The 17,874-nt window shown below is 40.1% G+C and overlaps 1 protein-coding gene across 1 annotated transcript in view; it reads left to right on the forward strand.

Moving 5' to 3' along the window:
• Positions 1 to 17,874, forward strand: part of LOC101162392 (glutamate receptor ionotropic, delta-1) — a 268,951-nt gene that overhangs the window by 237,987 nt on the left and 13,090 nt on the right. The window contains exons 9-12 of the mRNA XM_023963756.1: positions 8,590 to 8,691; positions 13,420 to 13,617; positions 14,487 to 14,817; positions 16,898 to 17,036. Of these exons, the coding sequence (XP_023819524.1) occupies positions 8,590 to 8,691; positions 13,420 to 13,617; positions 14,487 to 14,817; positions 16,898 to 17,036 (770 nt within the window). The remainder of the gene's footprint in view (positions 1 to 8,589; positions 8,692 to 13,419; positions 13,618 to 14,486; positions 14,818 to 16,897; positions 17,037 to 17,874) is intronic.

Raw genomic sequence — 17,874 nt, forward strand, 5'->3', positions numbered from 1 at the left:
ATATACAGATGACCTCTATATTCCTGCACATCTCTCTCCCTGTTTATTTTTTCTGAACACTCGTATTTTTTGTATATATTCTTCCAAAATGTGTATTTTTTGATAACTCGTCACTCTGTACATGTTTGTGCCAAAGTCCATGCTACTGTGACAAGGAAATTTCCCATTCGTGGGATTAATAAATAAATCTAATCTAATCTAATCTGATCTAATGTTAGTGCAAGGCTGCTTTTCTTTGATTCTATCGAATCGACTAGAATTATGTTATGCAGAAACATTTGAAGAGTTATGGTAGTCGAAAGACTGTGAAAAATAGAGCTAAAATTCTGGTGTTAAAGGGTTAAATGGGGAGCTTATTTGTCCAAAACTACCAATTATATAAATCATTTTACTATAGAAGGTATATGTTTGTGTGAAAACTGACAATGTGGGATGCAATTTTACACATATTCAAAGGTGACTCACTACAAACTTTAGTTAACATTTGTTTTGTCACCTGAGTGAAGCTAGCTTTTAACTTTTTTTGTCCCTCTTGCTGCCATGTCTTTCAAATGTAGCAAAACATCCAAATGAGTTGAAAAAAGATACCCACAATATTATTTTGTCAAATTCTCGTTCTACTTTTTTTATTTAAAAAAATGCTACCAACCTTACAGCAGTAGATCTTATTTTTCACAATCACCTCATCAACACCTTACATTTCTTGCTATGATATCACAGCATGAAGCAGAAAACATCATTTTAAAGTTTGAAGTTTGCTCCACGAAGTATTCATTTTTAGTCTCAGCAACACTTTTTATAAACCAAAGTTTGAATGTAATGGTCCAACAGATAACTCTCTTTTTTTAATGTGTTTTATTCAAAAATGGAGAGGAGAGCCATGCTGGTGCACTGCACTGATCTAAATGCATCAAGGTAAAACATTGATTTTATAAGCAAAAGATGTGACCAGACAAATGGAAGAATGATGGAAAACAGGAAGTTAAGATTTAAAAAAAACATCCTATTTGCCCCAACTTTTTCTTTCCAATTCAAAGAGTAAATTTACTCCATCTTGTTTCTCAATTTCTTTTATATTCATTTCCCTCAATTTCTTTTATATTCATTTCCATTTCCCCTTTACTACATGTTATTTTTCCCCATTTCTCTGTCTGACTTGGTTTTGTCAAGTGAATCCTGCCTTAGGTTATTTAGAAGAGGTTAGAGGCTTGCAATGTGTCAGGCTTATCTGTTGTATACCAGAACAGATGTCTCTTCTTGTTACTAAATTTAAAGGATCAGCTTCCTGAGTGCACAGATTCTGCTGATTACGGATACCAAAGGGGATGGCATTCAAACTTTCCTCCTCAATTCAAGTATAGAAAAAGTGCATATTGAGGAGTATATACTTCATCTGAACTGAAGCCTTAAAAAAATAAACAGAGGATGCTGCTCTCTTTTATTCAGTGTGGCTCTGAATGTCAGCAGCAAATCAAACACTGAGAACGTTCCTTTCAAATTAAAAGTTCCCTGCTGAAGCCAGTACATATACAGGCCCGTCTAAAGTTTGCTGGAGAGCATTTGGATGATCTAGGGGAGGATTGGGAGAATGTCCTATGGTCAGATGAAACCAAAATGCAACTTTTTGGTTATAACTCTACTTGTCATGTTTGGTGGAGAACACCATACCTACTGTAAAGCATGAGGGGTGGAAACATCATGCTTTGGGGATGTTTTTCAGCAAAGGGACCAGGACGACTGATCTGTGTAAAGGAAAGAATAAATGGGGCTGTGTATTGTCAGATTTAAGAGAAAACCTCCTTCCATCAGTAAGGGCACTAAAGATGAAATGTGGCTCGGTCTTTTAGCATGACAACGATGCCAAACACACTGCTGTGGTATCGAAGGAGTGGCTTCATAAGAAGCATTTCAAGGTCATTTAGCTAAGCCTAGCCAGTCTCATGATCTCAACTTTATAGAAAATTTTGGAGGGAGTTAAAAGTCTGTGTTGCCCAGCGACAGCCCCAAAACGTCACTGCTTTAGATGAGATCTGCATGGAGGAATGGGCCAAAATACCAGCAACAGTTTGTGAAAACCTTGTGAACTCTTCAGAAAATGTTTGACTGCTGTCATTGCCAACAAAGGGTATTTATTAAAGTTTATATTTGTATAAACCCCTTTTGTTTGTTTTTTATTATTTTTATTTTTATTTATTGCATTTTATGTTTTAAATATGTATTTTCTTAAATTGCCTAAAATCTGAGTTTAGAAATGTATGCATCATTTTGTCTCCAGGTGTAATTTAAAGTGTAATTTTTTTCCATATATTGTAGGAGGGTGGCTGTATTTAAACACAACTTCTCAAAAGTAGAGCTGAAGTTTTTAATTGAATATTCACTAGCCAGGCATCACTCATTTCTTTGATGTATTGGTGAGAGTTACAAGTTTGCAGAGACAATTTCCTTGAGGAAATTGTCTTTTTGGTGCAATCCAACACCTGATTTTTTAATGCTCTCTGTAGTAAAATGGTCCTCTGCCTCAAGTGGCAAATTTCATTCAAAAAAATGCTGACCCACCATTGTTTATTATCAATAGTCTCGATAAACTTTTCCAATTGTAGTACATAACTCGAGCATTTTTTGTGCTAGGGTTCAAGATCCATTTCATTTCAATGTATATAAAAACCTTGTCAGGTTTTACAGGTAATTTAAAGTCCACAAAGAAAGATGTTATTAGGTTTTTTCATATCTAACTAGGGATTCTAGAATTATGATAAAATGGTCCTGCTGGAGCAAACTGATCTAGATTTGATCTCTTTAGATGTAGTAGTTATATTAAGAATTTAGCTTCAAGTACTAAATTATATAGATAAGATAACACTGACAATTGTCAATGATAATGACATTGCCAATGGTATAAATTGAACTAAGGGCAAACTTGTCTTAGTAGAACAATTTCTTTTTCATAATAAACTACCTGAAAAATGTAGTTTTTTTTTTCTGAAAAAGCTCCATGCATATTCTTAGCTCTATACGTAACAGAATTCAGCTTTGCTTTTGCCTATTATTTTATGCTAAAGAAATAAAAAAAGTATGCAGTTTAGCTTCACACCGAGGTTTTTGGCAAACAGAAAATTTGACATACAAACATAATCAACACACACAGGTGGGCATTTCATGAGGGACAGAGAAATTTGGCTCAATGAGAAACTAAAAGCTAAACTCACACTCAATGTTTTGAATGAAATGGTGAAAAAATAATAATAGAAAAAAAAGGTGAGATTGCATTACAATGGCTACAGACATGTTGTCTGTTATTGTATTAAAATAGACTTTGTTTTTTGTTTTTGAAGATATAGCCTATGTTACTGTAGTGGAACTATGACTCTTGCTTGACTCCTGTGTGTTTATTTTGTTGTTTATGATTCATATTTTATCTTTTTTTTTTTTTTTTTTTTTTTTTTTTTTTTTTTTTTCTTTAACTTGTCCTGTCCAACAGCTAGGCAAACAGATGAGAGCTGAGGGCCTCTTGTGTTGGACATATTTTATTTTAACAAGAGGGGTTATTCATCTTCAGACAAACCAAAGGTATGTCTGAATAAACCCCTTTTGTAATTGAGGCCAAACTTTATTAATTTCAATCATGTTTGAAAATCTTTGGTGTTGGACCGGACGGAAAAGGAAAGAGGGGAAGAAGAGAGAGGGACGTTAGAGAGAGGGGGGGGTAGGAGGGTGATAATAGGAGGGGAAGGGGGGTAAGACCATGAAGCAGCATAGAGCAGGCAGGTTTACTGGTTGTTTATCGTTACGGTACGGTTCAAATGTAGTACAAAAAGGGCGGGGCCTGTTCACACACACTCAAATATTATCAACACACCTGCTAGCCGCAAAAATGTCCACATGTCAACATGCACACAAAAAAGATAGTGTTCACGAACGCATACCTATGCCTTTAAACCAACTAGTGTGAAATCTTTCATTCAATCATGCAAACTATTAGTGCAAAGGTGAGCTAACACCTGTGCTCAGGTGAGTGTTTATGTTCTTCTAAAATGGATGGTGGAATGTGAAAAGAAGGAGGAGGAGCGCCCAGCCACCCCCACACCCATACCCCCGCCGCAGCAGCAGCGGCAGCCGGAGCCCCCCCAACGCCACACGGGAACAGGCAGGGAACAACCGCCCCCCGGGCGACCAAGACCGCCACCCAGGCCAGGGCCAGCAGGACCGCCGCGAGGCCCCCAGAGCCAGAGAGCAGGGAGGCGCAGAGGGAAAGAGAGCGCCGCCCCAGCCCAGCCAGGAAAGCAGCCCCCCGCCGCGCCGGAAGAGCCCAACGCAGGGCCCCACCGGAGAGGGACGCCCACAGCCCCAGACGAGCACCCCACCACCACCCAGGAGTTCCGGGCATCCCCCCGCCCCGACCCCAGGTACGAGCCAGGACCCCCCAAGGGAGACCCGCTCCGCACTCCAGGCAGCCACCCACCCGGCCCACGGTTGGTCCAGGTAGGAGCAAGGCAGGGGCCCGCCGCCCCCGCCCAGGAGGGGGGAACCCCGGGGAAAAAAGGGCGGCCCACAAGGGATGTTATAAATATGGCCCGACCAGGCTCGGCCATGTTGGAAGTTTGGCGGGGCCCAGCGTCCAGGGGCAAGGACCAGGACCCACCCCCCAGGGACACGAACACCCCCGGCTCAGGTGTAATATGAACCCCCCCACCGTGCGGAGAGAGCACCGCCGGGCCCAGGGAGCCGGCACCCAAGGGACACGGCCGCCATCGCCAAGAGGCCCGCACCCCCCACCAGGGAAGGGGTAGGGGACAGATGGACCCAGGTCCCACCTTCCTTGTAAAATATGTGTGCGTGTATGGGTGTTTGAGAGGGTGTTTGTGTGCATGTGTGTGTGTTTATGTTTGAATGTATATATTGAAGGGGGAGGGGTGTGTGTACTAAGGGGGGTGCAGTTAAAATTGGCGAGTAGGGCACTAAGGGGACATCTCCTGATTACTCACAGTGATGTCCCCTCACCCTCCACACCAAGGGGCCCTAAATGTCTAAGGTGCGGTTAAAATTGGCGGGTAGGGTGCCAGGAGGACATCTGCTGCTTGCTTGCAGTGATGTCCAAGCACCCCCCCTACCAAGGACCCTACATGTCTAAGGTGCAAATAAAACCGAAAGAGGGGGGGCCCACTCCATACGGCAACCATAGGAGGGGGGCCACTCCCAAGTAGCCCCCCCCCAAGGCGCATCGCAGGCTAGACCCCCCACCCCCTCACCCTAATATGAGGTTATATAAGGAAGGGGGTAAGTTGGGGACAGCTGGTAGACTGTCCCCCGGTGGTCCAAACAGCCGTCCCCCAGCCCACCCCCAGCAAAGGGGCCAGGGCCACCCAGCCCAGGGGCCCACCCCCGGAGGCGCCGACACCCCAGGCCCGGCACCACCCACCCCACACAGAGAAAGAGGAGCCAGAAAGCGTCGCCCCCCCCCCCGGAGCAAGCCCAGGCCCCCACCCCCAGACGCCGGCCCTAGAAGAGCTCTGGTCAGGCCTCGACGGGACCGAGGAGGCCAACCGGCCGAGGCAACCACTGATTGCCTCAGCGGAGACCCCGACCCGCTAGCCCCCCCGACCCGTACTAATAATGGGCCCCCCCTCCCCCCCAGAACGCCCCCCCACAGGACAGGGCCGACAAGCCCCCCACCCCAGACCCCGCAGCCGAAGCGGGTGACACCCAGAGCGACCGGGGGCCCCGAGAGGGTTGTCCCGTCCCGTCCCAGAGCCAGGGAAGGGCTGATCCCAGCCCCAGGTGCAGATGGGCAGCCCATCCGGCGCCGCTGGGCCCCCCCCACCCGAGCAGGGCCCCCCGCCAACCCCCCCCAGCACAGGCAAAGGGACCACCCCCCCAAGCCAAGCCAGACCACCACCCCACCCCCCCACCACGCACCCCCACACCCAAGCCCAGAGGACCACGCAGCGCCCCAGCCCGCCCCACCCAGGCACCGGACCCGACCCCCCGACCAACGGAGCCCCCCACCGCCCCCGCCAGGCACCGGGGACTTATCATTAAGTCCCATTACAATTATTTTTTTTTTCGTGACTTATCTACCCATAAAACACTGGTGTATCAAAAGAACATTTTCTATTGTTGCTTCAGAATCCAAATCTCTGCATATTTCCACAAATAATGAAAGACTTCATTCCGTGGGCACACTGTTAAATTGCATTTTGCATAGATTATAGAACAATAAAATTAGTCAGTGTTCTTTTATAAAGATAATGCCAGTGGCTTCATTTTAAAATCTAAAAGATATCACATTAATTAAAGATGGCTGAGTCCCTGCTCTGAGTTTGCTTCATTTAAATTGTTCATGTGTTTCTCACTTAAATACAGGTCATGTAGCTTTTCTCTGTTTATCATTAGTGACCTTCCCAGTGGCATGCCAGTGTGCATCACCCTGTGAAGTAGAAGTCTCCTTCTTAAGTGTGTTTAGCAGAGTGCTCAGTGTTTTTCACAGAGGACAAAGCTGGTCATGGAGAAAATAGCCCCCTGTGAGGCAGGCAATGCAGACTGACGGTTTGCCTCAACGCTTGCTTTTAAATTAAACATGTAGCCTGGTCTTTTACATAGAAGATGAGCTAAAATGCTGCAGGAAAATGTTGGTTTTGCCTAAAGAATGTAAAAAACTTCAACAACTGAGCATTGTCCTCATGCCTACAGACAAACAAGGTCCACACTGTCAAAGGCTCCAAAGCCTAACAGTAAACAGCAGAGGTGGTCCTAATGTTTGGTTTTAACTGTGCCTTTAACCCGACTTTAATCAAAAATCAATACAGTTTATGTTTTACTGTTTCAAATGTGTAATAATGCATATCGGCCACACAGCAAGCATCAACATTGTCTATAAGTAAACAAGTGATATAATTCATGACTCACATCAAGCGTTTACCACACAAGCAGTTAGACTGTAGGCAAATTTAACTTTCTCTCTACTCTAATAATCTGTTTTCAGTTAAATGGAACGTAGCAGTTAATTCTACAAATCACTGATGTTGTTTTACAATTTTTAAAAAATCGTCTGATATTATTGATCTCTTTTTCTTTCTAGTGTTGTTTTGATTTTTCTTCTCCAATTTGTGATTTTTTTATGTGTTCCTCTATCTGATTCATATGTGAATGCCTTTGTTGCTGCTTTTATTTTTATCAGGTTTTGTTTTTCTTTTTCAATTATTTAGTTGTTGGTTAATGGTTGATATCTTGTTCCTGTTTTTAATCAATCTTTGCAGCAGCTAAACTAAACATGAAAGTAAAGTACATTTAATCAAAAACCAAGACATTCAGGTTCTTTTGACGCTTTAGATTCAACTCTTTGTCTAAATTTGCAATTCCAGTGTAAGCTAACTAAACGTTACCCATGCTACTAATTTCATTCTGTAATTATAAAATGAAAATGTATTATCCAGTAATTTCTTCTGTGACATTTGTTATCATATTTCATCCACACAAAACACCAGACATCTTCCATGTTGCAGCCATATCGGCTTTATTTTTAATTCCGCCCTATATAGTCAATATAGAAGAATGATGAATATATATAATGTATATAGAATGATAACCATTTAGAAAAAAGAATTACATCTGTATCAAAAAATGCCATCCCTAACCTCACCCTTTAACATACTTATTTTTGAATACCTTTTTTGGTTTTTGTTAATTTAAAAATATGAAAATATCTTCAAAGCACATTTAGATATTTCTTATGTTTGTGATTAGACTCCGTATCTGCGAAAAAATGGTTTATTGGGATCAAACCAAAGGCTACACTAAAATGATCGAATTGGGTCAAATTAAATGAAATAAAATCAAACTTTAATTAAACATTATTTGCCACACTAAAGTGACAATATTGTGCAGAATTAAATGATCTTTCTGTCTAAAAAAAAAAGACAACAAAAAAGAATACCCCCTTAAATAAAAAATAAAAAAAATATATATATACATTATGAAATATGATTCTTTGTGGAGCCGGTTTAGCTTGTGCTGGTTTGCGGCGCCTTCCGTCCGTGAAACCAGGGTTCAACTCCGGGCTGCTCCCTGTTCCCTTCTCTACTTCTGTGCCGGTCCCAAGCCCGGTTGCTATGAGAGGGTTGCGTCAGGAAGGGCATCCGGCGTAAAACATTGCCAAGTTTACCATGCGACTAGTTCGCTGTGGCAACCCCTGATGGGAAAAGCCAAAAGGGAAACAACAACATGAAATATGATTCTTTAGTAAGCCGCACATTTTATAAATCCAGGTGAAAAATAAACCTAGACTCAGCTATAGAGGCTAACTAATATATTGAGTAACTTAAGATCTAATTTGAAACTTTAACTTTTAGTTTTGCACTAGCCAATAGCAGTTTCATGAAAAATGAACACTAGCCACATTCTGCTAATTATATCAACTAATGAGTCAAACATTAGTAGCTTAAAAATAGCGTGACAACTGAATGTTTATTTACACTTTATGCGCAGAATAAGTTATGCCATTGATAGATCTATCAGTGTGCAAAGAAACAGCTTTATCAAGTAAATGGCAACATATTTCAAGCCTTCATCCTCATTTTTCTTTCTCTTCATTAGTTGGCAACATGGGACTCCATTCGAGGTTTGAACGGTAGCCTAAGGGAGAATCGAATCGACAGCAGCATGCAGGGGGTGACGCTCAAGATTGTAACATTACTGGTAAGTTGTGGGAGTTTACCGGAACTATTAACACTTTAACCTGAGTGGGCAAATGTTATTACCTGTGGAAAGAAAAGGCTAAAACATCAATAGTTTTCTTGGGTTGTATTTTGCACCCCAAGATGACTCATAGACTAAAGCTGTTTAAGTGGATATTTATATTTTTACACATTAAAAAAGGGACATATGCTAATCTAACAAATCTCTAGGTACATCATGATTCATTTTTATTTTGGGAAATCTGGATTTAGGATAAAACAAAGCGATGCTGTATTACACTTTTCTCTGCACAGACAATTCTGTATTAGCTCTGTTAACTACATATATTTTTTGTGGTTGGTCTACTTCCACACCAATCATACTCTTGTGACATTTATAACACCTTGTGGTGAGATAGACATTGTTGTGAAAATGGATAAATTATATTTATGTGAGTAAAACTAGAATTATCATGGCACAGCAAAGAAAACAGTGGTATAAGTAAATTACTATCAAAAATAGCTCCTTATATTTAGTTTTATCTAGTTGAAATTTATTTAACACATTTTGGGCCCTTGACCCTTTTATGATGGTTCATTGATTTTTAATGCATTTTTATCTTATGGTTTAAAGTAACATTACTTGTTAAAGTAATATTTATCGATCATTCATGACTTTTATCTACAGAATACTTAATAAAAAAAAATCTTTACAATTTGGACTAATGAGAACTAATTCAAGATCTAAAAAAGTTTGCTCAAGACAGGCAGCTCTGAGAAGAGAAATACTTAGTTTGTCTCTTAAACCCAACAAATATGTGATTCAATAGAACAAGAGTAGCTGGAAAGCACATAGGGTAATAAAGGGGTGCACAGTCATTTTTTTTTTTTTTTTTTAACAGTCACAAAAGTGTGACAGAACAGGATCGGTGGGGCTGGTCCTTTGCTCTTGCTAGTATTCATTTATGCTTGACAGGACATTTCTATGACCTTTCAATTTTTGGCAGGATTTAATGGACAACAAGGAATGATGAATGTGAGGTAAGGCGGAGAGAAAGGGAGCACTATGAGGCCAAAGGTTGACACAATGGATGAAGAAAGCAAAATGTCTAAGAATGCAAGAAGGAAAAGGCGGTTGTACACCATGGTAATCATTGAGGTGACTGAAAAGGAGGACAAAAAATGGTTAATTATTATCATCAAAAGAAAATGCTAAAAAAATTTGAGAAAAAGTTTTTTTTTGATCTATGATCAAGGATTATGTGCTGTAAGGCACAGACTACTGAAGTAAATGGGTATTGAGTCAAATATGAGAGAAAAAGGAAACTGGAAACCAAGCCAAGAGATGTTGTGAGTATTTGCAAACAAAAAAATAATTTTATGGCAAGAAAAATCCTAAAAATGCAATATTTGTTTTTAGAATGCTTATGGAGAAGCATGGTGAAGGACAAGAAGACAGACTGAAGTGCTTTGGTGTTGTGTGAGGAAAAAAATGGAGTGGCAGAAAAGTATGGGGGGGGGGTGGATGGGGGAAGGTGGGTGTACATCAAGTACTATCTGTGAATCCCATTTTTACTTTTTGATGCTGATGGACAGACAGACATATCTGGTCAGACAGGGGTTCTTCACAGACTATGATGTTTGCAGATGACATTGTGATATGGATGAAAGGAGAGAGGAAGCGGAGGAAAACCTACAGTGGTGAAGGTGTGTTCTCAAAAGTACAGGAATCAAAGGCAGTCCCAGCAGGACAGAACACACATTTATGAGCCAACTGAAGAAAAGTGGAACCATGAGTCTCAAAGAAGTGAAGGTGAAGAAAGTGCAGGGTTATATGTACTTGGGGTCAACAGTTTTGAGCCACAGGGACTATAAAAAGCAAGTGAACTGAAGAAGCACAGCAGTGAGGAAAAGTGTCATGAGTAATGGTTGACAAAAAGTAGCAGCAAGAGTCAAAGGGAACATTTACAAGATGCTGAGAGGCTACTTTCAGATGGTTTGCACATGTGCAAAAGAAATGCTGCGGAGGCATTAGGGAGATGTGTTGAACATTGAGCTGCCAGGTTGGGGGTGAAAAAAGAAGAAGTATACGGATGAGATTTATGGAAGTAGTAAAAGAGGACATGCAGCCAGAGGGTGTGAGAAAAGAAGGTACAGATAACAGGGTCAGACAGAAACAGATATTTTGCTGTGGTGACACCTGAAGGGATCAGTCAGAAGAAGAGCACAGTCACCCACTATGACCCCAATAAAAAAGAAATTATTGCTTTTGAGTATTTCAACCTGAAAGTAAGAAATAACTTTGAAATGGTAGAATTTCTGTCAGTGTACTACACTCACTGGCCACTTTATGAGGTACACCTATCTAGTACTAGGTTGGAGCCCCCTTTTGCCTTCAGAACTACTTTAATCCTTGGTGCATATATTGGACAAGGTTTATGGCATGGTGCCTTATCCTGCTGGAAGTAAGGCACCATCATCAGATGGGCACGTTTTGGTCATAAAGGGATGGACATGGTTAGCAACAAGACCCAGGGTGGCTTTGGCATTGTAACTACGCTCAATTGGTACACTTGGGGCCCAAAGTGTCCCAAGAAAATACCCCGTTACGTCCACAAACATGCAGGTCTAGGGGTGGAGGGTACTGTAACATAAAACACACAATGGTTGAGTTTTAAGGTTTTTATTGGATAAAGGGAGGAGGGGAGGCAGGGACCAAGGGTGGGCCAAATGAATTAAATAAATAAAACAAAACACAGCCTAGCTATCACTATTCTAAAACAGAAACAAGAAAACGAAAGTCTCACTGGCTTATCTACAAAAAGAGAATGAAAACATACAAGAGGTGGCACCAACCAACTTACCTAGTGTGCATAACAGAAGATAACCTACATGAAGTGTACAGTGTACCCTCTCTTACCTGTCCACAAACCTCCCACACTCTCCAGCAAAAAAGGGATATAAGAATGCCCATGAAAGTTGTGATCAAGACAGAGCCCCCTTTCCCAAATCCAAATCCAAAAGAACTTATATGCCGGCCTGGTGCCTGGCTCTGGGGCCTGGTTGGACAGCTTGTCATGTCTCCACCAGGTGTCTTCACTCAGCAGACTTAGCACAGGAAGCACATGCAGAGGAAGGAAGAAGGAAAGACGGTGAAAAATCCCTGCATGTAACACCCCCGACACTATTACAGCACCACCACCAGCCTGAATCATTAATACACGACAGGATGGATCCATGCTTTCATGTTGACCAGGGGTCATGAAGACTTCACCAACTGGTGCTAGTGCTGTAGCCTATCTGCCTCACGGTTTGACGTTTTGTGCGTTCAAAGATGCTCCTCTGCATGCCTTGGTTGTAAACAGCAGTTATTTGAGTTTCTTCTTTCAGCTGGAACCAGTCTGACCATTTTCCTCTGGCCCCTGGCATCAACAAGGAATTTCCACCCACAGAACTGCCACTCACTGGAAATTTTCTCTTTTCTGAACCATTCTCTGTAAACCCATAGAGATGGTTGTGTGTTAAAAGAAAGAAAAAAAGAAAGTAGATTAGCAGTTTCTGGAATACTCAGACCAGCCCATTTGGCAGCAACAACCATGCCACGTTTAAAGTCACTTCATCCCTTTTCTGATGCTCGGTTTGAACTGCAGCAGATCGTCTTGACCATGTTTACATGCTTAAATGCATTAAGATTAGAAATTTGAGTTAACCAGAAGTTGGAGAGGTGTGCCACATAAAGCGGCCAGTAAATATGTATTGTCTGGATGGGTTTACTGACGTGAAGGAGCCTGTCAAAAAAGGTGTCACTGCTGGGATACAGAACCATCCCAGTTTGTAACAAAATCAACAGTCAACCACAAATAAGCCAAATTCTGCAATTCTACCAACTTTAGAGCAAGACCAGAGCTTTACAAACATGCATGGCAGTTCTTATTTTTGCATATCTTTTATAAAAAGTGAAATGATGGGAATTCTCACAGTTTAGATGCAAGAAAACCAACATTTCCCCTTATTTTAGAAATGATCATTGTGGGACAGACTATTACATGGAGCTGCAGATATAAATTTCTATTAGTAACAGGAATAATGTGTCTCTTCTATTCAGACCAACTCGTATAAAAACCATTTAAGAAAAGACAGTATGACTTTGCGGCAGCTTTAACTTCACATTTTCCAGTAATAAAGTGTCTGCCTCTGTCCTCTACCTCAATAACTTCTCCTCCTCTATCCATTTTTCCCTCTTCTTCACAGATAATTTACCTCCACCATATTTATTCACATAAGTTCTGCTCAGCTCTCTCCTGGCAGTGTCACTTAATCAAGTCATTTGCCTCTGCCCACTTTGACATTCCTCCTCTTACATGTCCCTTTCTCCTCATCTTACTCAGCTCTCCACCCATTTAATTCTTCCCTGACACTTTCAACCCATAAAGAGGAACGATAGGTGGGAGCAATAAATTTAGAATGGCCATTTACACGTTGATGAACCATAGCAGTTGCCATGGCACCGTGTGTTATGGGTCAACAGCTGCTAGAGAACTATTTTATTAAGAGGTTTAATGTAGATCACATAGGAGCTTCTCACAACGGTGCCATCTCACTGTTCTGAAGATGACTAAATGTGTTCATGTTTTGGTCAACAGGCTTTCAAGTCTAAATTTCAGGCCAGAACCCTTCCTATATTTAGTGTCATCACGTGCCAATTTACATTAATTAACACCTAACATGTCTTTGATTGTAATCCCTACAGGAGGAACCATTTGTGATGGCAGCAGAAAACATTCTGGGTCAACCCAAACGGTACAAGGGTTTCTCAATCGATGTCCTTGATGCCCTGGCTAAGATCCTTGGATTCAAGTATGATATCTACCAAGTTGGTGATGGGAAGTATGGCTCAATGCTACCAAATGGATCCTGGAATGGCATGATCGGAGAACTCATAGGCAAAGTTAGTACTTGCTTCCTTTGTATTAGGAGATACATGCTACCCATGTACAAAGCACTCTTTCAGGCAAGGAAATGCGTCTCCCTTCTTTGCACTCAGTGGCTTTCCAAATTGTTATAAGAGAACTGAAATTCTTTGATTAAAGTTTGGCAACTTCTAACAACCTTACAATCATTTTTATTTAAAGATAAAATTAGTAATTTTTTGCAATTTGTAAATGTTGCAAGAACTACTTTACTGATGTTTTTATTTCATTTATCAAGCACGTAATACAAAAAAAACTATGAAATTAAAAAACAAAACAGAGACAACTTCAGTAAAACATAGCAGCAAATTCATACACTTGACTATTTTGGCAGATTTATTTTCACTAGAATCTCTATTACATTTCAGTCATAATTAGTTCTAAAAAGACATGAAAGCATTTTGGAGATCAAACATAGACAAAGAACAGATAACGGGCTTCAAAGTCAGGGAAGTAATGGATAGAGGGCAAAGTGGTTTAATAATGGGAGGCAAAGGGTTTAAAAGTTTTGTTTTGTTTTTTTCTCTGTTAAAAGGAATATAGTTTAAAGAACTATTTGTGTCTAAAGGTTTTTTTTATAAATATTTTAGGAAAGACCACTTTAAATAAAAATAGTTGAGAAGAAAATCATACAGTGTTTGACAAAGAAAAATGCTGTTGGATCATCACTAGTGGCCACTGTAATTGTATTTTACAGAGGATGTCCAAGGCTTAAGGTATCTTGAAACTACTGACTGAAAAGTATGGTTTATTTTGCATAGGTTAAATCCAAAAGAAGCTCTTTTCTAATCAAACAAGATGAAAATGTTGTTTATTGTTTTTCTAAGACTTGACTCTTATTTTCTAGCGAGCCGACTTGGCCATATCGGCCATCACCATCACACCGGAGCGTGAAAGTGTGGTTGACTTTAGCAAGCGCTACCTGGACTACTCTGTGGGAATCTTGATGCGCAAGTCAGAGGAAAAGATCAACATTTTTTCCTTACTAGCGCCGTTCGATCTGGCTGTGTGGGCATGCATCGCTGCCGCCATCCCTGTGGTGGGCATTATGATATTCCTTCTCAGGCGTATCCAAGCTGTACGCTGCCACAACAATGCTGGAGGGCAACCAGCACCTTCAGCTTCCACTTCGCTCCAGAATGCTATTTGGATTGTTTATGGTGCTTTTGTTCAACAAGGTGAGCCGCGTTCAATCGTAAATCATGCATTTCTTATTATAAATAGCCAAGGACAGGCAAATGTTTATTCAAGCTCATCATTTGTTTGAAGGGGGAGTTATTGTTCCTCAGAATGTCGACCTGTATTTGGCCCTTAGTAATGTGTCAGATGCATCATCCATCCATTATGCAGCTTATAGATTAAAAAAAAACAAATGAAAATGGGAATTGAAAAGTACTTTTAAAATACTGCTTTCAAAAATGGATTTGAATAGAGCTGAAGATGACTTAATTCTGTGAAATATATCAGTCTTTTGAGTGCCTCATATCAATACGATAGTTTTATATAATAATTAAAAACAAAAAATACACAATCTACAAAATTAGTATGATATGTACTACATGTTTGTTATGGATGCTACTCCACAACAAAAGCTAATTCAGAAGGAGCCAAAATATAGGGCCAGTGCCCAGCATATGATTTTCTAAAGGTGTCTTTTTCAAGGACAACACTCCATCTTTAGGTCTGGTAAAGATCCAGGTATGTTGGTCTGGAACAAAGGATGACTTCAACAGCTGATGTTAAAGCTGGAACTGCATCAGTCAACGTCTGGCCCTTTTCCTGCGAACCTTTTTTTAACCCAGCATCTATTACATTTCAAGAAGAGCTTAATGAATGCCTTTTTTCTCTCTCTCTTCATTTCTGACTTAAGTGAAAATATCACTTGGTATAAATATATGCACATACGTTTATGCATTTTTGCCCCAGTGAGACAGTAAAGATACTGGTGTATTTTTGTTGAGGGCTTATTACACAGATCAGACTACATCCAGAAAAGCAGGAATATTTTATACCGCCTGCTGTATATGTATTCTTTTGTTTATGATAATATTATGATAATACCAATATTATTTTAAATGAAAAACAATGAGCCAAAATGAATTGTTGCTGTAGGGTTAAGGTGTCAGAGTCAGTGAAGCCTCAGAATGTTCATTTCACATTCAGTGACCTTAAAACTGTAAAAAGAAAATATGCTGAAGATCTCACAAATCCTTCAGTTTTATTTCATTCTTTTCTTTTTTATCCACGTTGTCCTGAGGGAACCTTATTGGAGACTGTAACATTTTCAAAAATATTATTCTCAGAATCTTACCTTTTGTGGCACCAAAAGTCTTTCATATGACATTCCATTCTTGGAGTTATCTTAATAACCTCTACGGCCATGTTAGGATTGGAATAAAACGTGCCAGTTTAACCTTATAAATCTCATAATAAAGAGTGGCAGACGTTGGTTATTTTGTGTTTCCTCAAGGTGTGACCTGCAAAGTCTAAAAATAACAAAGTGTGATATATAATGACAAAAATATAGCTTGATAAAGAAAAAAAGTGGTTGCTTTATGTGCACTCATGTATTGCAGTGTTTATACATACGTATAATCTTCCAAATAAACAAAACTCAACAGGCCATTGTATCAAAAACAAATTTAATTTTCTGCAAATGTAAAAAACACATGTAACATTAAATATAAAACTTCATTTTCTTCTTTTTATTGTGTCAGTTTTGCAGCACACACCAAGATAAATAAAACATTAAAGGTGACCACTTGTCCATGGTATCAATAGAAATGATACATTTCATAAAACAGAAATTGTTGTCAGTGCTGAAACGAACATTAAATATAACAATGTGCTCCTGTCACACATAATTGCTTAAAGATTAAGGCAGTCAGTCAAAAGAAAAACTAATTGATATGTAATATTAATGGTTTTACAGTGATTTATTACCAGTTGGTCATGTTTTTTAATGCTGGACTTTTTTGGACAAGTTCATTTTCTCACTATTTTTCTTGGTTATATAAAAAGTTATCCAAAAGGATTGCCTGTCTAGTTCATATTCGTCATATATTTTCAGTTGGTCTAACGTTCATATATTTTACTATCACTAATAAAATCGAATAATAAGGGGGGGAAATAAATTTCAGATAAATCCGTTAGAGTTTCTGCCAGCACTTATTTGATGCTTTAATGATTGTAAGATGCTGATGTAGATCTGTGTGTGTATTTGTTTTTTATTTTTTCTGACTATCTGCAACCCCACAGGCACTGACTCCCTCCTTGGCTCGGTTGCTCTGCGTATCGTAATGGGCAGCTGGTGGCTCTTCACGCTCATTGTGTGTTCATCCTACACAGCAAACCTGGCAGCCTACCTCACTGTGTCACGCATGGACAATGCAGTCCGGTAAAATATTTTTTTTTTCTGTGTTTTATGGAACAGATTTTCTATTTGCTGCATACATTTCCAGAAGAGCCAAGTTGATGTTGTCCTCCTGGACTCTGGTTTGAATTAGGTCTTTAAAATGATTTACCAGCATTTTCTTTGTATATTTTAACTAAAGAAAATGTCACGGTTGGAATTTTGAGGAAACGTCTCATCAGCTGCACTAAATACATCATGTTTTCTTTAGCTTTGACCTGCTGCTGAACAACTAGCCCTGTCCTCAGACTAAATGTTATTTTACTGTGATTCCAATTTGGTGTTATGTCTCTCCCAGAAGAATGAGCAGCAAGGTATTTGATTGCATTGCTTCTGTCTTCTGTTGAACAAAGGGCCACATGGGAACACATGAGCAGACTTGGTGAATGCTAAGCAGAACACATCTCACTTATTAAGACACTTGGTCTTTATGTGTGAGTGCTGGTTTGTGAGGGCAATTACTGGATTTCTTTTTTTTCTTTTTTTTGGTGGAACATTCAGTGCAGTTTGAGGGACAAACTGACTGCAAATGGATGCACTTAGCAGTTATGTGGCCTAGTGCACAACCTGGACACAAGTTGAAGCATGAGGATGTCTGATGTTGAACCTGAAATACCCTGTGACCCTGGAGTACATCCCTTATGATGTGTCAAAGTTACCCCACAAGGTGCATTTTTGTAGTAAAGGCAGTTGCCAGGACATTTTTGAGGAACAGTTGGTGCTGTTGAGGGACAAACTGACTTCAAATGGATGCACTTAGCAGTCTGCAAGGTAGACTGGAACACTGAGACCATTTTTTTAAACTGGAACAATCACAGCATGT

Source organism: Oryzias latipes, chromosome 15 (genome assembly GCF_002234675.1).
Source record: "Oryzias latipes chromosome 15, ASM223467v1".
Classification (NCBI taxonomy): domain Eukaryota; kingdom Metazoa; phylum Chordata; class Actinopteri; order Beloniformes; family Adrianichthyidae; genus Oryzias; species Oryzias latipes.